We start from the raw sequence: 16883 nt of genomic DNA, 5'->3' as shown, positions 1-16883 counted from the left end.
AGTTTCTAAATGTGAAGGACACGTTGTACTCTTTTTTTCCTTGACCAAGGTTGTTTTTATCCCAAAGGGTTTTTATTACTTGGTAAGGTTTTTTAACGAGGCAACCTAGATAAGTGTCATATTATCGTCTACGACGATCTGCGCTCTTTTTACTTGTTCGAGGTCATTTTTTTTCTCTCTTGCCATGGTTTTAACTTGACAAGGATTCTAAGGAGGTATTACAGAAGCATCAAGAAAGCAACATCTACTCTATACGGAACAAGGGGGAGTGTTATAGGATAATTAGAATATTATTGTTCCTGTAAAGTAGATATTTACTCAGTCAGATGTTTATCTAGTCAGTTGTTGACTTAGTCAGTATTGTTATGGTTTGTGGTGGTATGTACCACAAAAAAAGGAGAGATTCATGTAATCTTATTATCTGTAATCTCCTATAAAAGGAGCTCACTCATTCTGATGAAATATACAGTTTTTCCTAAAACATTCTCAGGTATGTTGCCCTCCGACTACTTAGAGAACTGGAATGCTATGAAATTTGTTGATGCAAACGAGCTGATATACGTCCAATCTTTCCTCTTCTTCCCGATGTACGAAAAATGGTTCTACTATGATTACCTGATTACAGTTTTCAGTAAAGGTGTGGAATTGAACTATTTCAAGACCCCTTCTCCTCTGTTATTCATAGACCTCTCAAGTAACAGCTTTGAAGGAGAGATTCCAGGTATCATTGGGAATCTAAGAGGGCTTTATTTGCTCAATCTTTCCAACAACACTCTCACTGGTCTCATCCCCTCGTCTTTGGGGAACTTGACTGCTCTTGAATCGTTGGATCTCTCTCAAAATCAGCTCTCAGGAAACATCCCCAGAGTCCTGGCGCAACTGACATTCCTTTCATACTTTAATGTGTCTCATAATCGTCTTTTGGGATCCATTCCACAAGGTCGACAATTTGATACATTCCGAGAGGATATGTACCAGGGAAACTCAGGTTTGTGTGGAAAACCTTTGTCAAAGAAATGTCAAGATTCTGAGATCACAACTCCTCAAACAACCTTTGAACAAGACGAAGACTCGGGGTTTCGAATTGAGCTAGATTGGTTTGTGGTTCTGCCAGGAGTTGTTACTGGCCTAATAGTTGGAGTAATTGTGGAAAACTTTTGGACAGCCAAGAAGCATGACCGGTTTGTAGATACATTCAACAGGAGGAGGCAGCTGAGAAGCACAAAGCGGCGGAGGGAATTCAGAACTTAGGCCTTATTTATTCCATGTATATAAGGGCCCAGTTCATGAACAATACCTCTATTCGCCTAGTGTTTAGAGCAGTACTGGGGCTGATGTCATTATGTTACATATAATGGTGTATATGTTTCTTACGTTTGTGTTTCGAGCAGACAGACATCGTCTGCAGACTCGGGTGTAAACTACTAAGCTTCACACTTTCTTGAGTACTATTTGTTCTATAAATATCAAATCCAATACTAGAGGCATGAGCTGCCTAACTGCTATCCTAAGTTCCTAACCTGGACAGAAACCAGATATAACAATAGGTCTCTCAGTTAACATTGTTTTTAGTTGAGGCTTATTGCCTCTATTCCAATAGAACTGAGCATGATGGAATACTGAAGACATGAGGATTTATCCATACTTTCCTACTGTACATTGTTCCATATTGATAAAAACTGGGTCGGTTCTGTTTTGTTCAAAACTTCAAAGTAGAAAAGTTTTGAAGTTCCTGGATCACCTTTGAGTGTTCTCAACTTTCGACATACTGATTGAGTATACTGAAATGAAGTCAGCTGGGTTTTGGACAATAAACTTTAAGCAAAGAAATTAGAAAGTAGAGAGAAGAGATGAGGTCTCACAAATCTTTATGAAGGAAGAAGGTGGTACACAATGAGCTCCGAGTCTCTGATTCTGTTTCACTGCATAGATAAAGTAAATTTGATTAGTTTTGATAGATTTTTGAAATGGTTTGAAGTGTTGAGGCACTTCTTTGTTAAAATTGTAGGAGTATATTAGAGGAAATGATAGTTCTGTCATTTCATTATTTCAACCTATATGTACTCTTGTAACTTCCACTTTCTATTAATCAAACTAGCACAATCTAGCCTCCAAAGTTCGCTGTGTTTTCTTTCTTTCCTTTTCTTCATTTTCTGCTTTCGTTTCCCATAATCCGTGTTTGCTAATACATCTTAAATCATTAAACTAATTTAGTCTTAAACTGATTATTTAGCTTGGGAGTTCACAACTTAACTTCATACTATTTATCATGAAACTAGGAAATTTGCCCCCAGTACGTACTTCTTAAAAAGTTGAATGACAAACACACACCCAACCCCATACCTATAGAACAATGCCACACAGAAAACCTACAAGCATTTGAAGCTAAACTTCCCAAGCAATGAGACCACAGATTCCATACTGGTTCACTTCTAGATAAGAGAGCAGTTAGCTACTATATATGTGTCTATGTCATCTATTGCATTGATTCAGAACCCTGGCTGCAAATTCATTGTTTCTTTTCCAAGTCTTTTTCTGCTCACCCCTTCCCTCCTGGTTCTTTGTTTGGATTACATTGTTTCCAACTTCTTATCTCTATGTGTTTGGGCAAGCAGAGTCTGATTCTATTACACCCTTAACCTTGTGATCAAAGAAAATACTTATTTAATCTCCTGGACTTATCATTTTAAAAACAAAATAGATATTAAACTACTTGAATGGATTCTTCTATACAGATTGATCCTAAATTTCATGTATTACCCAGGTACAGATGTGAAAATCTCAAAAGGGTTCTGACAGTAATGTCCATTCATCCATGTAAAATCCAATCAGATTCTAGGTAACTCTATCTAACAATAATCTACATGTTGACCTATTATTGTGCGTGGCACATACTTTACAAACAACATGGTACCAAATCAGAAGTCTTCAGGGAAGTGAGTGAAAAAAAAAAAACTGTGAAAATTTTCATGTGCTTCACAAGGTTTGATCTGCTTGTAGTTTTGCAATTATCAAACTCTTTTCACTGCAAAGAATAGGGAACAGTGCTATGTATCTCAAACAAGTCCAACAAACAAATCCAACACAATACAAAACAACACTCACCTCTAAAAATATTGAAGGGGGTCATCAGGGTGGGGTAAGATTCATCTTCTGTACCAAATCTAATGTCAATCTCAAAGGCTCAAATCCAAGACCTGTATTTTTATTGATATTAGTTTGGTTATATGCTTTTTGTCTAAAAGGGATTGGGAGGTTTCCTTTCTGAGCCAAATTCCAACCCCATGAGACAAACAAATAGCTACTCCTTGACTACTCATCATCTGCCTCCAAAAGTCTTTTATTGCTGTGGCTGGTATCCAATGCCACATTATTTTCTGCAAAGGAAGATGGAACACAACCTCCTATGATATGACTTCTCTAAGTTCATTGGGAGAAGAAAGAAGAAGGAGAAGAAGAAATCCATATTCCGGATCTGATGCAACATGTAAAAGTTTCCTGTAGCTTTTCAATTGATGAACCCACAAGCAACTTATTATAGTTGCAGTGGACGGTACTAACAAAAACATATATGGCTTCAAACTATATAGACAACCGCTCTTCAAATAGTAATAACTCGTGCAAAAATTTAGATCATTTCTATATCGTATTGTGTTCTATAGTAAAGAAAAACCTACATGATCACTCACCCAATACTTATAAATGAAAAATTGTAACTTGTCATAAATTTTAAGTTGTATCATTATATTGTGTGAGAAACTGTCACTCTAATATAAGTTTATACTATCATTTTCATCCAACCGTAAGTCGCAACCTAACTATACATACTAAGACAAGCAAAACTAAGCTAGTTCCATCAACAAGTAGCTGTTTGAATTGGGAGTGCTCCAAAGGTCCGTTGTTCTAAAGATTCAAGAGGCTAGGACACGAAATTGAATGAGACACACAGATGAGTGAGATGACCCTAACTAAAGGGGTCCTTTAGCCCTTAGAGAAGTCACACTCTCCCACAGCTAAAGAAGTACAGAACCCTAGCATCCATGGTCCTACACCTTAATACAAACACACGTCCACAGCTAGCAATTACATAGACTTTGCAGACCCTCCCTCAAAACTATATAGATGTTCTTCCAAAGTTATTTCCCAACGGCCCCAAACCAGAGTCTTGAAGTATTCCCAGTTGCACACACAATCACAAATATAAAAACAACAAGAACAACAAACAACAAATCTGCTCAACCCCAAAAACATTATTTAAAATCAGTGAAACGAGTGAAAAGCACAGCCTTCAGCATCGGTTCCAGTTATTGGCTTTGGAGCTTTTCCTTTGGCCACTTCCTCCTCTCCCCCGATACCCTCTTCAACTACATTTTTCTTCTCCTCTGAATGTGACTTTCTCACTAACCAAACCACATACTGTAACTATATACAATTTCTACGTTGCAAATCGTAAAACATCAACTCTAGATTGCAGAATAACAATCTAAAAACGTAACTAATCGATTCGAAACCTTAATCATTCCCCGTAGCTATTATTGAGTGAACATATTGTTTTTCTTCTAAAATCACACGGTTTCCTCAAATGTTTTTCAAGCCAAAAATTAATATATACCGAAAGATCATGTTATAACGTTTCCTCCAGAGGCGTAGCTAAAGGGGGTCAGAAGGGTCATTTGACCTCTCTCAGTGTTTGAAAATCAAGCTCTAATAGGTCCATGTGTTAGAAACCCTTCTCATTTGACCCCTATATCTTTTTCTTTTTTTGGTCTGAAGTTGACCCCTTACGTCAAAAAAACAAAGGAGCAAAGATAAAGACTAGTTTAAACATTGGCCTAATTACCCACAATGTATAATTACATCAACTGCACAAGACTCTAGTTGATCGAAACAGTATATTTTATAAACTTTTTTTTTAAATTTTCTTCTCGTATTCTCTATGTGCCGCTCTACTCTAGTTTTTTTTTTTTTTTTGTAGAGGATACTATTGTTTTTTTTGTCTATATAATTTACAAAAAACAAGTTGAAAGATGCTATTGTTTCTTTTGTATTTTGGTAGATTTGTGAAACAAAGCGGTGTCGATTCATTAATCTACTACTATAATTATATACAATTTATCTAAAAGAAAATTAATCAAAATGTATGTAATGACCATTTTGGTTTGTGATGAATGAAAACTGCACCCGATTTATCTTTGATTAAAAAAAAATCAATACATACAATATATGTTACCTATTGAGATTTTGATAAAAATAATCGTTGTGATATGCAATAGATTTTGACCCTCCTAATTATGGTTTCTGACTACGCCATTGGTTTCTCCCCGTAACCATCGTTATTATAACCGGATGTCGAGAGAGAGGAATTATACTTCTCTCTCATGTCATGCAAAGTCAAAAGCCCTAAACGGCTAAACCCGACTTTATATGACTACATGCACAACCCTATATAAATATAAACACACTCCATTGCACTCACTCTTCACCATCTTCAACTCTCTCACTCTTTCTCTCTAAGACCTAAACCCAAAACACCAACACTACCAAGTCCCAAAGCTTACCCATCTAGCCATGCAGCAAAGCTCACCGGAAGAGAACAACATTAGAGGTCCTCAGTTCTGCATCAACGACCACATTGACATCGTCGTCGAGGTCCTCAAACGCCTCGACGGTCCCTCCCTCGGCGTCGCCGCTTGCGTCTGCCGTCTCTGGTGCTCCGTGGCCCGCAACGACTCTCTCTGGGAGCACCTATGCTTCCGTCACGTGTCGTCTCCGCCGCCCTCTTCTGTTCGGCCAGTCGTGGTGGCCTTGGGAGGCTACAAGAGGCTATACATGGTGTGCGTGCGGCCGGTGCTGAGTCGACTCAGCGACTCGGACCTGGTGAGGCGGGTGTGGACTAGGGACGAGGTGCAGCTCTCGCTGTCGTTGTTCTGTGTTGACTACTACGAGAGGAGGCTCGGCGGCGGCGAGGCGTCGGCGTCGTCCTCGCTCATGTTCCTCTGCAACCCTGTGAACGTTTGACTTTTGGGAGCGTTGACTGTAGTATGATGGTAATAATAGTACTTAGTTATACAAATCAATTTCTTTACTTAATTAGGTAAAAAAAAAATAATGATTTTTTTAAAAAAATATTGAGTTATTATTTGGGTGGGGGGAGAAAATGGAAGATGGTGGTGCTTTTCATGTATTATTTTTTAATTTTATTGTAATTTTCTTTGAGGAAATTGTAAGAAAAATTAATGTCTATTTGTTAATTGAAAATTACCTTGTGGAACTAAGAATCTTCTGTAAAGCAGGCATAGAAAATGAAGGTTAGGTTGATAGTGTGACAAAAGTTTAGTGGATTCACTTTTCCTTTTGTTTCTATATACCCCCCAAAAATTCCCATTCAAGCTCAAGCTTCTAAAAAATTTCCCCAAAAAATAAATAATTGACGTTTGTCATATTCAGCAAACCTATATGATTAGCAGTTAGTTTACATATCTTGTGTTGAGTCTATACATTGATCGCTGAGTTGTTTGTGAGCAAATTTAGTGATATTTTTATAATTTTGATCAATTAGAATTATAATTTTGATTGGTTAGAAGTAGATTGTCGACGTTAAAGTTTGTTGTGAAATGAAAATCTAGTTTTGTTGTGAAATGAAAATCTAGGAGGGTATATAAGTTGAAAAACAAAACACAGCTGGGCAAATAGTGCAAAATGCAGAAAGGCCTTGACCTAGAGTGCTACAGAGACAAGAACTCAAACAAAGAATCAATTCTCAGTTGGGCATTTGATGGTCTAAATGATCTAGGCTGTGTTTGGTTGTCTGTTATGCAAGTGAGATATGGGCCACTAAATTGTTTGATTGGGACTGGACAATTGAGCCAGCCTGATCTCCTTTTCTACTAGTAATGTTTGATAGCTCATGATCATTGATTCATTATGCATCCAGAAGAATTTACAGCCTTTCACACTCCCAAGTTCCAACCAGTCTCATCCTGGGTCAAGACACCTTCTAGCACTTTTTACAGTTAAATTTTGCGGACGATTCTCAACCGTTGTTCGATGTGAGGCCAACTGCAGTCAAGTTTTTACCGCCCAACTCATGACTAATCGGCTAAATATGACCGACTCAAAATTTTATACAGAAGTGTTAGTTGAGGATAACATTAGAACATTATTGGAATACCCAAAACACAACCAAATCAAAGTCATGAACGAAAGTGGGTATTCTCAGAACTAAATCGCCGAGGAAGTGTCATTTCATTTGTAAGTGACCATTTTAGATGTCATTTAAGGAGCTCCCCTAGGTAGATCACTATTCTTGTGATGAGCTATCATCCAATCCTTATCTACCATACTTGCAAATAGCTAGGAAACTGACCAGGTATTCAATATGGTTACTGAGCTACATTTCCCTGGAGAACCTAAAATATGCTTGTAGAAGTTCCAACTTCAATCTATTTTCCCTATATGATCAAGAAAAAGAAACTCTTTTTTTTTTTTTTTTTGTTGCCTTACTGTTCTTCTCATGGGGAAGGAATAAGATTGTGATCTGCAGTATATGGATCTGTACTAAAAGATGAAGATTTGAATCTTAATAGCAGACAAAAAATTTCTGGGCCAAAAGAAGAATATCTCAATTTGAAAAAGCAAAAGAGCAGGCAGACACATTATGGTGTAGCCTATCCCATAATATCCATACAGCTAGTCTCTGCAATACAAGATATTGTGTAATAGTCATACCATATATTGTGCAAGTACAATCAGTCCTCCAGAATTCAATAAACACCAACTCCTACTCTCTATGATGAGCCTGACTTTCTTGGTGGATATCCATTCATGTTTGGTAATTCATTTTTTCCATTAGCTCAACTTAGTTAAGCAGATTAGATGAAGTTCATGATTTAGTACTAATGTGAGGCTAAAAGCCTAAAACCCAGTTTGGTGGTGGGATTTAGAATCTGAGCAATGTTGCCTTTGCAAGGCAGACAAGGAAAAGAGGAAGTAGAGGTAATCATATTTGGAAGTATTCCAAATCACACCAAACATGTGAAGAGGTGGAGAGTCCAGTTATGGAGAAGAAGGTTACAAGCTTACAGCTGATCTGAAGTAATTACATAAGACGAGAAGTAGTGATGGCAAAGAGTAAATTAGGGAAGAAATTACCTATCATATATGAAGGAGGACTAATATATGATGCCTGTAATGTTAAGTGAGAACAAATGATACATTAAACTCTAGCAAAAACAAAATCTCATCAAGTATTTTTCGAAAATGATGAGGCGGATTTCTCGAGATGTTTGCTCACAAGATAATCGTCACACAAATGATATGTCATTTTGAGAAAAGAAAACTAGAAAAATAGGATCTTTTGCTAAAAGATTTCATCCATCAACGAGAGGCCTATAAGGGACATTGAAAACTAATCGAATAATAGAATCCTCAAAGGGATGAAAATTTAAATTGAATCAAGTACTTGACTAGTGGGATTGTCACAAAATTTATCTCTTGCAAGATATAGAACACGAGCATATGTTTTGAAGTAAATTCTACGTGCAACCTTAGTTTTTTCGGTTGAATGAAGACAACTAAAAAGGTGAATTGGTAATCACAACGTTATTTAAAACAAAACACATTGATTTCAAAAGAGAGAGTGAATCCAAATATTTTTACTACAATATTGATCTCCTAGTTAGACATTGTTAATAGTACACGTGTTGTTATTTATACATATCAATATACTTGTAACAAGGAGTTCATTAGATAAATAAATTATAAGAAAAACCGTCGGTTGTCCGAGGCAACAAAATTTGAACTCAAATTAAAGAATGGAATCAAATCTTCTCATAATTGTATTGTATGGATCTCCAAGTTAAACATCCTTGGTAGAACACGTGTAGTTGATTATAAGTACGGAGTTATTAGTAACGGTTTCTCTCATTATAGATGAAAGACAATCTAATCGAAAATGACAAAGTCTAAAATTGAAAAGACCAAGTGAATCCAAATCTTTTCATTAACGTGTGTATCTCCTATTTCATCGGACTTCAGAAAAGAACAACCATTTTACGCCATTACTCAAAATCTTTTCGTTATTGTGCGTATCTCCAATTACATCGGACTTCAGATAACACTAATTATTTCACACGATAATTAGAAATTTAGAATTCTAAATCATAATTCATAAAATAACCAAAATTTATCATTAATTTTCAAATAATTCACACAATGTATTTATTAGCTAATAAATCCATAAACTAATCTTAGGCAACCAAATTGAATTAAACAAATACCATAATCCAAAGTCCACTTCTACCCACTACCAAACATAAATCGAAAGAAGAAGAAGAGAGCAAAAAAAATAAAAAATAAATAACCCCAAAACGCCCATAACGCAAGGCAGCCCAAAATAGCATCCTCCACCATTAAATACTATTAACACACTGTTTACTTCTCACTGAGAAAAATAAAAAAAATTTCCATACCAAAATTTTTATTACCTAATAAATCTTGTCCCCCATTCCCGTCGGAATCGCCACATTTCTCGCCGTCGGTCATCGCCGTCTTCTTCCCCAAATCCACCGTCGATTCTTCTACACTCCCCAAATCCTAAAGGTCCAAACTTTACTGTCTCTTCTGCTTTGGTTTCAGTGAGCAGTGAGATTCAGAACTGGCTGAGCTTGATTTGCTCGAGCTTCAAAGTACACGTGGCGATCTGGGTCTTCTCCATCTTCTTTGCCGCTCAAATTTCAGTGAGTCCTTCTTTAACTTGGAGCTGTGTAGCAATCTGTACTGTGTGCTTTGATTTTGGGGTGAATTGTTTATGTTGGAGTTGGATTTCGATCTCTGTGAATTTTTAAGCTGGATTTGAAAACTTGAGCTGATTTGGTGGGTGTGGAGATATGGATTGTTTAATTTTGATACCTGGAAGTGTTTGATTGCTTGGAAAGAGACTGGAAAATGAAAGGAGGTTAAAGATTGATTTTTTTTTCATTGTTGCTGTAATCCTAAGTCTCTTGTGTGGTAAAGATCAAATCTTTGCTTGATTTGATATGAAGATCAAATCTTAATCATTAGCGTGTTAGCTTAATTGGATTCGAGGTCATCAAAGTTCATCCGCGGCTGAGATTTGAATTATTGGCTTTCGGGTTTTGATACATGATTTCTGCATTTATTGTCATTTATAACCCAGTCATGGTTATTTGTAGGAATTGTTTGTAGCTTTTACCTGGTATGTCCTAAATGTTTGTGTTGTGCTGTTGCAGAATCGAAAATGTGGTTATGCATGAGAATCGGGCTGTTTTCGCGGTTAAGTGCATTTTCGTGTTAGATTTGGATTTTTGGGATTTTGGTGTTGAAGTGATCTGAGTTCCTACATGGAAGTTAACAGAGAGGAGGCTCTTAAGGCGAAAGAGATCGCTGAGAAGCGATTTGCTGAGAAGGACTTCATAGATGCTGTGAGCTATGCAATGAAGGCGAAATCACTCTATCCGGACCTGGAGGGCATATCTCAAATGGTTGCGACATTTGAAGTCTATGCGGCCACCGAGTACAGATTCTGTGGTGAATTAGATCATTATTCAATTCTTGGGTTGAAGCCTACCTCAAGTAAAGAGGCAGTGAAGAGGCAGTACAAGAAGATGGCTGTGTTGCTCCACCCTGATAAGAACAAATGTGTGGGAGCTGATGGCGCTTTCAAACTTGTTTCTGAAGCCATGAGCTTGTTGTCTGACACTACCAAGAGGAGCTTTTATGATCTTCAGAGAAACAAGCACTTGGCAACTGCAGTTAATCAGCCAAATTACTCTACAGTTCATACTGGTGGGGTTACAACATCTCATGGTAGACTTGACACTTTCTGGACCGTTTGCACTTCTTGCAAGGTCCAGTATGAGTATCTCCGGAAGTATGTGAACAAAAGACTTTCGTGTAAGAACTGTCGAGGTGTTTTCATTGCTGTGGAATCTGGGGCAGCCCCAGCAAATGGCTCCTTCCCCTATACTCCTAGTCCTTGGCCATTTGTTCCTAGTAATGGCCATTCAAATCATGGGATTACCTATGTTCCAAACAATGGTACATTGTTCCCAACCAATGGTGCACCCGGATTTCATGCTGGACATGGGTATGAATTTGTTTCAAATGTTTCATTTCAATGGAGCGCATATTCGGGAACTTCTGCTGGAGTTGTCAGCCCTCACGGGTCATCATCAGCTATATCCCCTGATGTTGTTTATCAGTCTAATGGAAAAATTAAGAAAGCTGGAGCAAGACCTAAATTGAGAGTGAATGGAAAACGTCCCATGAAAAGTGCTGTGGTCAATGTGGATTTGAATGTGTCTGCTAGCTATGATGAACGCCCCAAAATCAAGCGCAATGGGTCTGAGAAAAAAAGGAAACTTGTTGTGGGACAAACTTTTAGAGTTGGGGATAACGACAGGGTATCAAAACCTGCTTCAGAAGCAATCTTAGCAAATGGAAATGGCAGCATTGGGCATGATCAGAAAGTTCCTAGTTCAGCAGACGTTCCCATCAGACGATGCTCCATGGCACCAGCCTTCGATGCTAGGAAGATGTTGATAGAGAAGGCAAGAACAGAAATCTCGAAGAAATTGGAAGAGATGAAGGTGGCTTCAGAAGCTGCTGCTGCTACAGTAAAGAACACAAAAAAGCAGGTTGAAGTTGTAGTGGCTGCTGCTTCTCTAAAGAAAACAAAAAGGCATGTTGAAGTTGAAGTAGCTGCTGCTTCACTAAAGAAAACAAAAAGACGTGTTGATGTGGGTCAATCTAAAGGAGCTGCAGTGCATCAATTAGAGACAAAGAAAAGTGAGCCACACTTCCCTAGAGACCCTGAGCCCCAAAACATGCCAGTCCCTGACTCTGACTTCCACAATTTTGATGAAGATAGATCAGAGGAATGTTTTAAGCCAAAGCAAATATGGGCTTTATATGATGAAGATGGCATGCCTAGGTTGTACTGTCTAGTACGTGAAGTGGTCTCAGTCAAACCATTTAAGTTGCTCATTACTTACTTGAGCTCTAAAACTGATAGTGAATTCGGGCCTGTGAACTGGCTGGATAGCGGCTTCACCAAGTCTTGTGGAAATTTCAGAGCTCGTCACCTTGATGTTGTTGAGCACGTTAACATTTTCTCTCATCTTTTGAGCCGCACAAAAGCAGCTAGAGGAGGTATTGTTCAGATATACCCGAAGGGTGGGGATATCTGGGCTCTATATCGGAATTGGTCAAAAGATTGGGACAGTTCAACTCCAGATGAAGTGAGGCACCAATATCAAATGGTGGAGGTTCTTGATGATTACTCTGAAGAGATTGGTGTTTGTGTCTCACCCCTTGTGAAGTTGGCTGGATTTAGGTCAGTATACCGGACTGATACGGACAGAAGCGCCATTCTATGGATTCCGAGAAGAGAGATGTTACGCTTTTCTCACCAGGTGCCCGCATGGTTACTCGACGCAGAAGAGACTAACCTACCTGGTAAGTGTTGGGACCTGGATCCTGCTGCAACTCCAGAAGGACTACTTAATGCTGCAACTCCAGATGAGCAGCTTCATGCTGCAATGCCAGATGAGCTACCTCAAACTGCAACAAGAGACGAGCTACCTCATGCTGCAACAAGAGATGAGCTGCTTCATGCTGTAACTCCAGACGAGCGGATTCATGCTGCTGGGGAAGCTGAGGCATAACCACAACATACTAAAGCAGGGGAGCAGAAGATTCGGTTGCTTGGGAGTTCGATTTTAGCATTCTTTAGACAAAATTAGGTTTAACTGTACAAATATGTCACACCTGGGTAGCATTAACCCCATCTGATATGATTTATGGGGTGCTATGTCTGCCCAGCAAAACTTGTGACAAACAATTTCGATTCTAGTGACTGTTTGTTTACACCATTACCCCCCACAGTTATGACTTGTCCAGGAGAGTTGTAATACTATTCAGGAGAGATTGGAATATCAACACTATTGCATTAATGCAATGGTTTTTTTAGGTCTTCATTTCTTTGTCAATCTATTGCATTGTTGATTGCTCCACCGTATTGTGTTTATTGCCAGTACTGTATTTTCATTTTATTTTCTCTTTCTCATTACTCTAATACTAATCACCAATATGTCATAACATCCATTCAACTAAGATACTTAAATCATCCAACTTAAGATTCAAACTCTAAAGCTGTCACAGTGTCCCGTATACTGTCCAAAAAAAATTACTGCAATCCTATCGAAAAAAAAAGTCTTTCAGGTATTATTTGGAAAAATAAAACCAAATTAATTATAAAAGAAAAAAAATCACCTAGAAAAGAAAATTGCATCACAAGAAGACTTGCCCAGTTGCACCGACTACGTCGTTTTAGAAGAAAGTCGAAGAGACTGAAAGGAAACCAAGCAAAGGGAAGAATACAGCAATGAATCCTATGCTGTGGCACAAAGTAGCTGCAGTCTCTGGTACTGTCCTCATCTCCTTCTTATACTATTGAAAAGTTATCATTTTTATTCTGTGTTTAATTACAAATGTCATATTCTCTGTGGGAAGACTTCTGTATGAAATTGTGTTTGTCTGGTGATTTTGCATCAATCTGAGAGGACCCAATTTGTGATTTTGTGATAAACAGGAATGGCTGCTCTTGGGTTGGGCTCATATGGTGCCCATGGCTTTAAACCCCAAAACCCAGTTTACAAAGAGGTCTGTTTTCTCATTTAGTCTTTGCCCATTTGATTTTTGTTCATTTCAGTCATTATGTTTGATCGTTTGGTATTTGAGTTCTTAAAGTTTATGCATTTGATTGGATCATGGGTAGGTTTGGCAAACGGCTTCTCTGTACCATTTGGTTCACACAGCAGCTCTGCTTGCCGCCCCTCTCACAAAAAATCCCACTATTGTGAGTTCAAAGTTTAAACCTTTATTGATTTGCAACTACCTTTTTTAGGGTGTTTAGCATTTTGGAAGCATACTTGTATAGCTCTTCTATTTCGCTGGTGTCTGTCTTGCTGCTATGTAGTAAATTGACTAAATTCAAGCAATGATAATGATAGAAAAGGTCTGAGACTCTTTAACATGTTGGAGTTGTAAATTTGAGCAGTATTTGCTTTTGTAAGGAAAAATATATGATGGAGATCAGGCACAGTTCAGTCTTTGTTATGTTGGTGAGTTTTAGGTAGTGGTCTACTGGTCTTTGCTAATTCCTGTTGCTGTGTTTCAGTTTGGAGGCCTTTTAACTACTGGTATACTCGCATTCTCGGGGACGTAAGTGCCATTCTTCTGCGTTTCCTTTTTAACTAGTTAGGTGGTTTCAACTTTTAATTTTGTTTGTAAAGCAGCATATTTTCATGTTAGATTATTCCAGAGTTCAAGTTAATTACAAACTCTGCAGTGTATCAATTTGAAAGGTTTTGCAAATTGGGTAAAGCACTCGCCTGTTAGGATGCAAAGAAGTGACGATGTAGTTAAATACAACTTTTTTATGTGCACCACAGTGCACTACTGCCATTGGTGGGGATGTGGATCCTTTCAAGGGTCTGCTACCAATGCTTTGACTAGGTAAATTTATGCTTCTGAGGCGAGATCTCTGTCATAGAACAGAGAGCGCGTAGGCTATATTCTTCAAATCGGGACAAATCTTTAGATGATTAATGCAAGAGTTGTCTGTTGGTATGGTTAAAACTGATAATTGCCTAAGAAATTGTCAATTTAATGATACATGCAGTTGTAATTGTTGTGTGGATGTATCTTGTTTCATGACAATGAATCCTTTTCTTCCGTGGTATATTGTTTGCTGTGAGGGAACAATATTCACTGAAGTGCTTATACTAATTTATCATTTTCATGTTCACCTTATATCAGAAGTGGTCTTGATTGATATACCTGTATTTGTTTTTCTTTTCAGGTGTTATACTGTGGCATTACTCGAAGATAGGAAGTACAATAAATTGGCTCCTTTTGGTGGCGTTGCTTTCATTGCTGCTTGGGCTAGCTTACTATTCTAAGAACTCTAACTTCTCTGAGACTTCTCTGAGTCCCTGTACAACTGAATTTCTCTTCATCTTAGTGAACAGATTGTGCTCTTTCCGTGAATTTGGAACCATAAATGCCAATGTCGGGTTTATGTTAAATTGATGAGTGCGCTCCAGTTCATTGGTGTTGTCACTACAGGTTGTCTATTAATTTGGGTTGTGTTACAAACTCGTAGAATTTTCATGTGTAGTGGCAATGAAAGCCCACAAACTTGATATATAAATAACTGGACGTTTCTTCTTTTAATGAGAAGCCAATGTCATATTAAGAGCAAAAGATCAAAGTATTACTATGAACTCGGGAATTACGAGCTAGAAGTGCCCACCTCTATGAGCTACACCAGGGGTGGTGCATTCTGTCGACATACAACGTTGGATAGTATTTCCATGACAAAGGTGGAAGGTGGTCTTGTTTCTGTTCATATATATGGTTGGTGCTTGAGTGTAGTGTTGACATCCACCTGAAGGCCCATGAATGTGAGGCTTGTCTGGTTTGAGACGAGAGAAACAATGCGTCAAAGATAGAGGATATGTTCTGTTAAAAAGTTAGGAACATAAGGAGCAAATGGATCTAGCGGCCGAGAGTAAATGCATAATTTCAAGTTATTAACTTATTATAGTGTCTACTCTGGAATTTATGTATCTGACTTGAGATTAAGAGCTAGTTTGGTATTGCTGTAACTTTTAAAAAACTGCTGCTGCTGTACTATGAAAATAATCAGCAGTGAATTATAATAGTTTTGTATTTGGTAAATATTAGTTTTAAAGGTGCTGCCAAGAAAAATTACATTAAATTCTAGTGTTTTTGTGACAGCTGCTTCTAAAAGTAACATTCAGTTTGCTTCTAAAAGCTACGTACTGTCAGTGACCTGTAATTTTTTTAAAAGCAGTTTTTCTTTAATTTACCAAATACTATAAAATTTAAAAGTTCACACAAAAACTGATTTTTTTTTTTTAAAAAACGAAGCTATACCAAACGGGGCCTATGTTGTCCCTTGTAAACCCTTAAAACTGTTCATTGAGTATGACTAGAAAATAAAATTCTGATAAAAAGAATCAAAACGTATAAGCTTGTTTATGTTGTTTATATTATAACAAATTAATATGTAGTCAGAGGAACCGATATATTGTAATTAGTGGGTGTGTTGGTAAAAAGAAATTAAAATCAAAATTACTTCATGTGCCCACAAATGATGCACCAACGACAGCTTTAAATCCACAAGATTAGGGATTCTTGAATCCACAAGATTAGGGATTTTCAAATCCACAATAAGTTCTAGAAGGAAAATTGAGAAAACTCAAAGTTTATTAATATGAAAGAATTGTTGTATGTAGTCGTTTAAAAGCACTTGGATAGGAGAAACTAAACTCTAGGGCTGCTAACAACCAAGTTAAAAAGCCCAAAGGTCATTGGGTTGAAATAAAACCAAATAAGAAAAAAAAATAGAAAACATAAAATACTGAAATTAAGTAAATCTGTGTTTTGGGGTCCTATACGGATTTGGATAGCCGAAAAAAACGAATACATCGGAGCGGAAGCGCCAAGTTTTACTCATATTGCCGTTCCGCTTAACGATCGGACAAGCGTAGCCCAAAAACACACTGGACCTAAGCTTAGACCCAAAAACCCAAACGCTAATTAAGCACTGAAGATAAAGGGTCGAAACAAAACATCTACGATCGGCTTCCACACTAATCCCAGGTTAGATCTTATTCTTTAGTTCTGCTTTTTCAGATTTTGTTTCTTCTATTTATGGTTTAGTTCTAAGTCTTTAATGTCTGGTCTATTTTTTCCTGGTTGTAATTTTCTTTGGTTCGGATTCTTGTGTTTTTCTAATATTTCCGATCACTGTTCTCGTCTCTAGGGCATAA

General features: G+C 37.7%; 4 protein-coding genes across 4 annotated transcripts in view; all 4 read left to right on the top strand.

Moving 5' to 3' along the window:
* LOC101305583 overlaps window positions 1–1251 on the top strand; it is a 13324-nt gene extending 12073 nt beyond the window's left edge. The window contains exon 8 of the mRNA XM_004305618.1: window positions 491–1251. Within this exon, the coding sequence (XP_004305666.1) occupies window positions 491–1251 (761 nt within the window). The remainder of the gene's footprint in view (window positions 1–490) is intronic.
* Window positions 1252–5474: 4223 nt separating this feature from the next.
* LOC101304785 (F-box protein SNE-like) lies at window positions 5475–6275 on the top strand. Its single transcript, XM_004303510.1, has one exon. The coding sequence runs from the start codon at window positions 5569–5571 to the stop codon at window positions 6016–6018; it is 450 nt and encodes a 149-aa protein (XP_004303558.1). The 5' UTR covers window positions 5475–5568; the 3' UTR covers window positions 6019–6275.
* Window positions 6276–9468: 3193 nt separating this feature from the next.
* LOC101304489 lies at window positions 9469–12968 on the top strand. The gene is made up of 2 exons (XM_004303509.1): window positions 9469–9737; window positions 10251–12968. The coding sequence occupies exon 2, from the start codon at window positions 10362–10364 to the stop codon at window positions 12684–12686; it is 2325 nt and encodes a 774-aa protein (XP_004303557.1). The 5' UTR covers window positions 9469–9737; window positions 10251–10361; the 3' UTR covers window positions 12687–12968.
* A 360-nt stretch (window positions 12969–13328) lies between these two features.
* Window positions 13329–15284, top strand: LOC101304201 (transmembrane protein 256 homolog). The gene is made up of 5 exons (XM_004303508.1): window positions 13329–13445; window positions 13613–13683; window positions 13799–13879; window positions 14201–14244; window positions 14885–15284. The coding sequence occupies exons 1-5, from the start codon at window positions 13406–13408 to the stop codon at window positions 14982–14984; spliced, it is 336 nt and encodes a 111-aa protein (XP_004303556.1). The 5' UTR covers window positions 13329–13405; the 3' UTR covers window positions 14985–15284.
* The last annotated feature ends 1599 nt before the right edge of the window (window positions 15285–16883 follow it).

Source organism: Fragaria vesca, linkage group LG6 (genome assembly GCF_000184155.1).
Source record: "Fragaria vesca subsp. vesca linkage group LG6, FraVesHawaii_1.0, whole genome shotgun sequence".
Classification (NCBI taxonomy): Eukaryota; Viridiplantae; Streptophyta; class Magnoliopsida; order Rosales; family Rosaceae; genus Fragaria; species Fragaria vesca.
Note: the sequence above shows the minus strand (reverse complement) of the source record. Positions and strands in the feature narration are given on the sequence as shown.